Here is a 9824-nt window from a genome sequence, read left to right on the forward strand (position 1 = left end):
GGTATTGATTTCCTTATTTCTTTTTCAGCAATCTCTTTGCTGGTGTAGAGGAATCCAACTGATTTTTGGATGTTGATCTTGTATCCTGCCACAATGCTAAATCTCAAATAGTTCCAGTAGATTTTTGACTGAGTCTCTTGGGTTTTCTAGGTATAGAATCATATCATCAGCAAATAGGGATAGCTGGACTTCTTCCTTACCAATTTGGATGCCTTTGATTTCCCTTTCTTGCATTATGGCCCTGGCTAGGACTTCTAATACAGTGTTGAATAGAAGTGGTGATAGAGGGCATCCTTGTCTGGTTTCTGTTCACAAGGAGAATGGTTTCAGTCTCTCTCCATTGAGAATAATGTTGTCTGTTGGTTTTGCATACATGCCCTTTATTATGTTGAGGAATGTCCCTTCTACTCCTATTTTGCTGAGAGTTTTGATCGGGAATGGTTGTTGGATTTTATCAAATGCCTTTTCTGCATCAATTTATATGATCATGGTTCTTTTCCTTTGTTTTATTTATGTGGTGAATGATGATTGTTTTTCTAATGTTGAACCATCCTTGCATACCTGATATGAACCCCACTTGATCATAATGAATGATTTTCTTGGTATGTTGTTGCAGTCTACTGGCTAGGATTTTGTTGATGATTTTTGCATCTATATTCCTGAGGGATATTGGTCTATAGTCTTCCTTTTGAGTGATGTCTTTGCCTGGTTTTAGTATCAAAGTTATGCTTGCTTCATAAAATGAATTAGGGCGGATTCCATTCTTTTCTATGTTTTGGAATAATTTGAGTAGGATTGGTGTCAGTTCTTCTCTGAATGTTTAGTAGAATACTAAAACTGTCTGGGCCAGGACTTTTTTTTGTTGCTAATTTTTTTATGACCTACGTAATTTCTTCTTTCGTTATGGCTCTGTTCAACTTTGCCACCTCAGTCTGTGTTAGTTTAGGTAAGTAGTGTGTTTCTAGAAATCTGTCCATTTCTTCCAGATTTTCAAGTTTGTTGAAGTACAGTTCTTCATGTTATGTTATGTGCCGTCGAGTCGGCCCCGACTCATAGTGGCCCCTCCTTGGGTTTCCGAGGCAGTATCTCCAGTTCTTCATAGTATCCTGATATTATCCTTTTTATTTCAGTTAGTTCTGTTGTGATGTCGCCCATTTTGTGTCTTATTCGTGTTATTTGTATTCTCTCCCTCTTTTCCTTTGTTAAATTTGCCAGTGGTTTGTCAATTTTATTAATCTTTTCAAAAAATATTAATAACTACTAGTCTTGTTGATTTTTTTCTATTGTCTTTCTATTTTCTGTTTCATTGATTTCTGCTAGAATCTTTATTATTTCCTGTCTTCTGGTGACTGTAGGCTTTTCTTGCTGTTCTTTTCCTAATTGTTGGAGATGTTGGGTTAAGGTGTTGATTTTGGCTCTTTCTTCTTTTTTGATGTGTGCATTCATTGCTATAAACTGGCCTCTGATGACTGCTTTTGCTGTGTCCAAAGATTTTTAGTATGTTGTGTTTTCATTCTTGTTTCATTCAAGGAATTTTTTTTTATTTCATTTTTTATTTCTTCTATTACCCAGTCATTTTGCATGGGGAGTGTTATTCCGTTTCCATGTGTTTGCCCTTTTCCATTGATCTTCCTTTTGTTGATTTCTAATTTTATAGCATTGTGATCTGGGAAGATGCTTTGCAATATTTCAATGTTTTTCAATTTACTAATGCTTCCTTTGTGAATTAACAAATGGAGAATGTTCCATGTGTGCTGGAAAAGAATGTATATTGTGCTGTTGTTAGGGGAAGTGCTCTGTAGATATCTATAAGATTAAGTTGGTGGATTGACTTGTTTAGTTCTTCTGCATCTTTTTGAGGTTTTTTTTCTAGTTGTTCTATCTTTCATTGAAAGTAGTGTATTAAAGTCTCCTACTATGACTGTGGAGTCATCTGTTTGTCTTTTGAATTCTGTTAAAGTCTGATGTATGTATTTTGGGGCTCTTACATTGGGTGTGTAGAAATTTATTATGGTTATGTCCTCTTGATCAGTCAATCCTTTAATCATTATATAATGCCCTTCCTTGTCTCTTAAGGTGGTTTTTGTCTTAAAGTCAATTTTATCAGACATTAATATTGATACTCCTGCTCTTTTTTGGTTGCCATTTGCTTGACATACCTTTTTCCAACATTTGATTTTTAATCTGTTTTTGTCTTTGTCTCTAAGTTGTGTCTCTTGTAGTAGACAGCATATTGATGGGTTATATTTTCTTATGCAATCTGCAACTCTCCATCTCTTGGGTGGTGCAATTAATCCATTGATGTTCAGTGTAATTTTTAAGAATTATAAATTGGTTGCTGTCATTTTGTTATGTGTTTTTTTACGGTTTTGTGGATATCTTAGTTCCATATAATTTTCTACGCTGAGCTTGTTTTGTTTATGAATCATGTTATCATTTCCTTCATTGCTATTGTTTTAGTATTTGCTAAATATTTGTGCTTGTCCTCTTTTTTATTTTGATGTGAAGGTTTATAATTTTTCTTTGGACTTACCATATGATTTACAAGATTTACCCAAGTTTACAAGAGTCTATTCTATCTTGCAATTGTCTTGACTTCCTCACCATTTACAAGTTCTATAACTACACTATTTTTTCCCTCTTTTTGTATTGTTGTTGTTGTTGTTGTTATGTGTCGTCAAGTCGGACCCAACTCATAGCGACCCCTCCTTGGGTTTCCGAGGCATTATTAATATGGAAGTAGATTGCCCAACCTTCCTTCCAAGGAGTGGCTGGTGGGTGTGAACTGCCAGCCTTCTGGTTAGCAGTCAAGTGCCTTAGGCACTACGCTACCAGATCTCCTTTTTTGGTTTGTAGGTGTCCTCATTTGCCAATTGATGTCTCTGGTTCCCTGTGTAAATCTTGTAAGCTTATTTTACTTTGGATACTTCCACAACTGGGTTGGTTTCTGGATTATGTTATCATGTATGTTCATGATCTGTTGTTGCTTTCTCTTTTGTTGGTTCTCTGTCCAAAGGATTCCCTTTAGCATCTCTTGTAAGGTTGGTCTAGTTTTAACAAATTCCCTTAATTTCTGTTATCTGGAAATGTCCTGATTTTATCATCATATTTGAGGGACAGTTTTGCTGGGTATATAATACTTGCTTGCAAATTTTTTTTCTTTCATTGCTTTTATACCTTTCATTGCTTTCTCACCTGCATGGTTTCTGATGAGAAATCAGAGCTTAGTCTTATTGGTTGCCCTTTGTAGCAACTTTTCGTTTTTCCCATGCTGCTTTTAGGATCCTTTCTTTGTCTTTGATTTTGATGAGTTTTATAATATGTCTTGGTGATTTTCTTTTGGAATCTGTCCTGTTTAGGGTACACTGGACTTCTTGAATGGATATATTCTCATCTTTCATCATCTCCGGGAAATTCTCCTCCAACAAATCTTTGACAATTTCCTCTGTGGTTTTATGTGTCTCTTCCTGTTCTGGAATTCTGGTTACATGTAGGTTATTCCTCTTGATGGTATCCCACATGAATCTTAGCCTTTCTTCATTTTATTTTGATCTTTTCTCTGATTGATCCCTTTCCAAAGAAGTATTAAGGTATTTGTCTTCAATCTCACTAATTCTGTCTTCACTGATTTGATTCTACTCCTTTGCCCATTCAATGTGTTATCCATTTCTAAAAATTTAGTATTAATATTCTGGATTTCTGTCTGTAGATTTTGTATCATTTCTAATTTTTCATTTATTTTGTCATTTTGTTCTTGTATTGTCTTCCAAAATTCTTCTAGGTTTTGCCTGTGTTTTCCTCAGTTTTATCAGTGTTTTCCTTGATCTGTTTCTCAATCCAATGAAGGTGCCTAAATATAATTCTTTTGAATGCTTTATCAAAGAGTTCCAATGCTCCTTCTTCCTCAGCAATGTGTTTTGGGTCTGTATCTTGGATCCTTGTTTCTACTGCTTTATCTTGCTTCTTTGTGTGGACTGTGATGCTCTGTTGTCTCTGAGACATGTGACATTCTTGTATTTTTATTTAATTGGTGATTGTATGTTAGAGTAATTCACCCAAGATTTTTGCTTTTTTTGGATATATCTGAGCAAGCAGCTTCTCTTTTCACTAGTTGACAGCACTTATGCACTCACCACCTATCTCCTTTCCATTCGTCAGTCTCTGGTATGTCCATGCTGTCCTCAACGAGTGGAGCCTATTTTTAGGTTCCTGGAATCAGAATGAGAATGCTATTGCTTTAAATATCCAAAACGGCCACTGTTGGTAAACATTCAAAATGTCTGTGCCCTCAAGACAGCCAAAAGTCCACAGCTCAGTTTGTCTCCTTGTTTGCTGTGTCCGTTTTTAGTCATCAGCCACCAATGCAGTTGTCCTTGCAGCCCTTGGTGAACAGTGCTGGTCTTTAGGTTAGTTCTTAGGTCCTAACACCACTTGGAAATATTCAAACTCTCCATGCCATCAGGATAACTGACAGTCCACAGCTCTGTTAGTCTCTTTATTCACTGTTTTCTTTCAGGTTATTTTACTCATTGGTGTTTAATCCATTTCTGTATCCTTCCTTTCAAAGCTCAGAGCTCCAGGATTATCTTCTGTACCTGTGTCAGTTGGTTTCTCTTTGCTTTGTTGAAGAGGTTCTGTGCAGCTTGTCAGCCTATTCTGCCATCTTACTGGAAATCCATACTTCAGGATAGATCTTGATCCATTTTTTGTGATGATCAATACTATTTCATTCCTCTTCAATTTGTCATTCCTGGCAAGGCAGATCATATGGTTGTCTGATTCAAAATGGCCAAAACCAGTCCATTTCAGCTCACTAACACCTAGGATATCAATTTTTATGTGTTCCATTTCATTTTTTAAAACTTCCAATTTTCTTAGATTCATACTTCATACATTCCATGTTCTGATTATTAATGGTTGCAGCTGTTTCTTCCCATATTGAGTCATGCCACATCAGCACATTAAAAAAAAACAAACAAACAAACTCACTGCCGTCAAGTCGGATCCAACTCATAGCAACCCCTCCTTGGTTTTCCAAGGCGGTATCACTATGGGAGTAGATTGCCCAGTCTTCCTTCTGAGGAGTGGCTGGTGGGTTTGAACCACCATCCTTCTGGTTAGCAGTCAGATGCTTTAGGCACTACACCACCAGAGCCCCCAAAAGCTTTACTTTATCCGTGTCATTAAGGTCGACTCTACTTTGATGATGCAGCTCTTCCCCAGTCATATTTTGAGTGCCTTCCGACCTGAGGGATTCATCTTCCAGCACTATATCAGACAGTATTTCAGGGCTATTCATCAAGTTTTCCAGTAATTATCAGACAGTGTTTCATTGCTATTTGTGAGGTTTTCATTGGCCAACTCTTTGAGAAATGGATGGCCCCTTCCTTCTTCTGAATCTGTGTTAGCCTGGAAGCTCCACTGAAACCTATCCACCATGGGTGACCTTACTGGTGTTTGAAATACTGGTAGCATAGCCTCCAGCCTCACAGTGACACTTAAGCCACCACAATACAACAAACTGACAAATGAATGATGGCCTAACTTATTTAGTCATAAGGTCTTTGCTTTTCCTTAGAATTTTATTACCTAAATATGCATTCCCAAATAGTAGACAAAGTCTGCTTGTTTGTTTGTTTGTTTACCTATCTATCTATCTATTCTAGTTCTTCCAGGGAAGGTTTTCTAACAGAGAGCATGTAGAGGAACAAACACAGATGGGCCCTTATCTGGGGGAAGGAGTAGCAAAGGAAGCAGCAGAGGGTTAGAGGAGTAGTGCCCTAGAAGAAGGTGATGAGTAAATAGATAGATGGATGATGGATGGATGCAAGGAAGAGAAAGACAGAGGAAATAGTTGCAGAAAGCTCAGGAGCCCCTAAAGGAACTCTCTGAGAATAATGTTCAATTCCTCCAGTCTACTTTTAGAACCTCAAACTCCTCTGCATTGCTCTATTCTTAATCTGCATCTGTCTTTCCCTCAATGATATGTATTTACTCAATTCTCCCTGTCAGCCCCCATTCTCTGCCAAGTGAGGTCCTATGCCTTCTGGGGGCCCTCCCTTCTCTGCAGGAGAGGCAGCTTGAGACCTGATTAACAACTGTCCTTCCATAGCCTGAGGCGCTCTCTTTTCTCTCTCTCATGTTGAGCTCATAGAGGCTGGAGGCAGGGAGAGGGGGCCTCCAAGGACAGATGAGACTTGGAGCAACAGGGTCAGAGCCAGTGCCGCTCTTACCTGGAGATGCTACTTCTAGGGTGACGCCTGCATGCGCTGGCATCCACTTTATTTTCATGAAAGATAAGGCCCTGTGCTCCACAGCTCTGCCCCTAGCTGGTCCCTGCTCTGAATTCTCGATTCACACTCTACCTACCTACAGTCTTCTGCCCTTGGTTACCTCAGAAGCAGTGCTCTCCTCTCCCAGCTGGACAGGGAGCTCCTCAGGAGCATAGGATGATGTCCCATGGGTGAGCTCAGCACCCACCCAGGACCATGCTGGACACATAGGGGTGGGTGTTGCATGAAGGAGACAATGAATGCCAACTTTGGGCCACACTGAAGCAATGTATGGGTTTTATTTCCTGTGCAGACATCGTCAACTGTGACCTGAAGTCCACGCTGCGAGTGCTGTACAACCTCTTCACCAAGTACCGGAATGTGGAGTAAGGGCCCACCCTGGGCTCCCCGCTGCCCAGAAGTTCTTGTTATGGGCAGACTGGACCATCCTTCAAACCGCCTTAACCTGGTTATTCCCATCTCCTGCTCTGTGCTCTCCCACAAGTCCAGCTACAACCCGGTGATACTGGGAATTGAAATTAGAAGGAAATAACTCACTGGGCTGCCCAGATATCCCGGGGACTGACCCACCAGTGACCCGGGAAGGTTGTCCCCTTCCTGGTCCACATTTCACTCATTATGGTTTGAGAACCAGCTTAGGTCAAAGAGATGCCAGAAGATGAAAATAAAGATAATAGTTACCATTTAATGGGTGTAACTATGTGCTGGGCACCACACTAAGTGCTCTGATATACTCTTGCTCATTTACTCTGCCTGCCTCCCATTGAAGTAGGCGTTATAGTCCCCTTTTACAGGTGAGGAAACTGAGGCTTAAAGCAGTTAAGTGACTTGTCAAAAGCTGAGATTTCCTTTTCCTCTTTCAACAACTTATTTGTTAATAACTAGACAATTACCTCCCATACTTGGTGCATTGTAAAGGGGTGTGTGTGTGTGTCTGTGTCTGTGTCTGAGTCCTCAAAGAAGACATGAGCCCACTGCTCTCACCACCAGGGCAAGCAAGATCAGGGCTCAGTGATTCACATTGAAATTGGCAAATTGAATTTAACCCAATTAATAGTGTGTGTGTGACAGAAGTCGTGTCCCTCAAATCCTTTGTGTAGATGAAAATTACTCTTAATTCCTTCAGATTTATAATAACCCATACTCTGATTTCAGGGTGACATTTGGGAAGGATTCTGTTTAGAATTAATGGAGTGGCACATTTTGCAGCCTTTTTGCTTGATTGCTTGTAATGAAAATGCCCTATATTTTCCTGTAAAATAAGTACTCGATTCATTATCATTAGGCAAATGTACAATGTATTCAGGTACCGCAAAGAGCTGGGTGCAGGCCCACGTGAGCATCACTTGGGAAGTAGGGCTCTTCAACAGGGACCCTTGAACTTTAAAGAAAGGAACTCCTTTTTGCTTTATAATTTATCATTTAGACCATTTCTGGCTAAGTCTGCCCACATGCAATTACCAGCTAATTCAGGCAAGGAAAAATTTAAGTCATTTAGACCAAAGTCGAGTGATTTCTTTGTGTGGGTTACTCGAGGGCTTGTGGTTACTTGTATCTCCTCTACAATGAACTCAACTTTAAAATGTAGGGCTGCAGCTATCCTAGGCTCCTGGGTCCTATAAGAATAGGAAAGGAGTTGAAGGAGGTATTAGGGGGCAGGAAGCACGAAGAAATGTTTGCATATTTAACATATAGGGGATCACTCTTGGAGACAAGACAGATTGGGTTTGTGGCGGTTACAACTTGTACCCTTAAATTGACTGAGGCCTTGGAATATATCACTCAGAACTTGTGCTGAAGGTTGGTTCTTGTGCTCTTGGTGGTGCAAATGGATTGCTTTCAGCTGATTACCAAAAGGTTGGCGATTCAAACCCACCCACTTCCTGGAACCTGGAAGAAAGGCCTAGGAATCTGCTTCCAGAAGGATTACAATCAAGAGAACCCTAGGAAGCAGTGCTACCGCATAACAGAGGGCCACCATGCATCCTTACCAATTTGACAACACACAGTAGCAACAGTTGATATTATATCTTCATTATAGAATTTTCATAAATGTACCACATAGGCAGCAGCCTGTGGACCTTCCTCTGTTTTTTGCTGGAGGCCTGTGCCTACCTTGTCACCACTTTAGGCCCATTTCACAGCCTGTCTATAGTTTGCATTTGAGGAATTCATTCATTGTGATCTGTACCTATACCACCCAAAGTCAGGCTTCCCATAGTGCCCAAAACATTCCTTCCAGCTCTCTCCTCATTTCTTACAGTCTATCTGCAGTAACTCAGAACCCATAAAACTTAGATAAACTACCCATTTCTTTGGATATTTTGCATTAAGAAAGAATTGTTACTCGTTTGCCATGATGATGTAACATTGAAAATGTAAAGATAGTGTACTCTCTTGTGTCTGTTTATGTAAAAGAACACAAATCTTTATTTACATAATTAGTGAATATTGTTTTTCATTAGGAAACACTAAGCAGTGTTATATACCTGTTTGCTCTCTTTTAAATTTCTGATAGCAAATCCAGATAAATAATTTTTTTGTCTCTTTGGGCAATACTAAAATGGTATGAAGTAAGAGGAATGCATTCATTTAAACATGCTTTGCTGGAAGAATTTTGTCTCCTTATTTGTCTATTCTTTTCCCCCCCTTTTATTCAAGCTGCAAATGCACACAGGCCCTTACTAAGAGCACCCCTTTGTATATTTGCATATACACAGTATGAAAGCAGATTGAAACAGTCAGAAAGTTTTTGAATAGCCAGCCTAATTTATCAGAAAATTCTGTTTAGAGCTGAGGTCTTTGCTTCGTCCAGAATCCCAGGGCCTGGGCCTCAGTCTGTTTTTATTACCCTTTTGTCTCATTTAGAGGTTTTCTTTCAAATTCTGGGATCTTCTACTTAATAAACAGCTTACGTTTTTGAAGGGGGCAGAAGGAATCAGACCAATAAGTAAACCAAAGTTAAGTCTCTTCTCTTTTAAAAAAAAAAGACAAAAACTAAGTTTCATAGGCTTATTGGATACTTTTTATTTTCTTTTTTTCAAATTTAAAATTTTTCTTTTCTCTTTTTTAAACTGCTATGAGTCAGAATCAACTTAATGGCAGTGGGTTTGTTTTTCTGGTCTAATATATTTAGTAGGTAATGAATAGATGGTGCAAAACTGAAAAAGCACATTAAAAAACCTTAATCTTTCTGCCTTCTCTACCCCCAGCAACCAGTACCCGTCCCCAGGGGCAACTATTTTAACTAATTTCTTATGTGTACTTTCAGAAATACTTTAGGCACATGGAACGCAAACATATCTGTAGATATATAGGTATAGATCTTCATTGTTTTTTCTTACATAAATAGCATATTATACATATTGTCTTGCACATTGCTTTTTTTCACTTACCATTATATCTTGGAGGTTATTTTACATTGGATATTCCTGAAAAGGAGCCCTGATGGTGCAATGGCTAATCGCTGAGTGGCTAACCCCAAGGTTGGTGGTTCAAACCCATAGCAGTCTGCTTCTGTAAAGATTATAG

At 39.1% G+C, this 9824-nt stretch overlaps 1 protein-coding gene across 1 annotated transcript in view; it reads left to right on the top strand.

Annotated features, from left to right (window-relative positions):
• The window catches only part of PARVA (parvin alpha), a 203762-nt gene extending 197100 nt beyond the window's left edge, over positions 1-6662 (top strand). The window contains exon 13 of the mRNA XM_007955250.2: positions 6586-6662. Within this exon, the coding sequence (XP_007953441.1) occupies positions 6586-6662 (77 nt within the window). The remainder of the gene's footprint in view (positions 1-6585) is intronic.
• Positions 6663-9824: the final 3162 nt, after the last annotated feature.

This window comes from Orycteropus afer, unplaced genomic scaffold, assembly GCF_000298275.1.
Source record: "Orycteropus afer afer isolate SDZICR_OR568_19922 unplaced genomic scaffold, OryAfe1.0 scaffold00014, whole genome shotgun sequence".
In the NCBI taxonomy this organism is placed as follows: Eukaryota; Metazoa; Chordata; class Mammalia; order Tubulidentata; family Orycteropodidae; genus Orycteropus; species Orycteropus afer.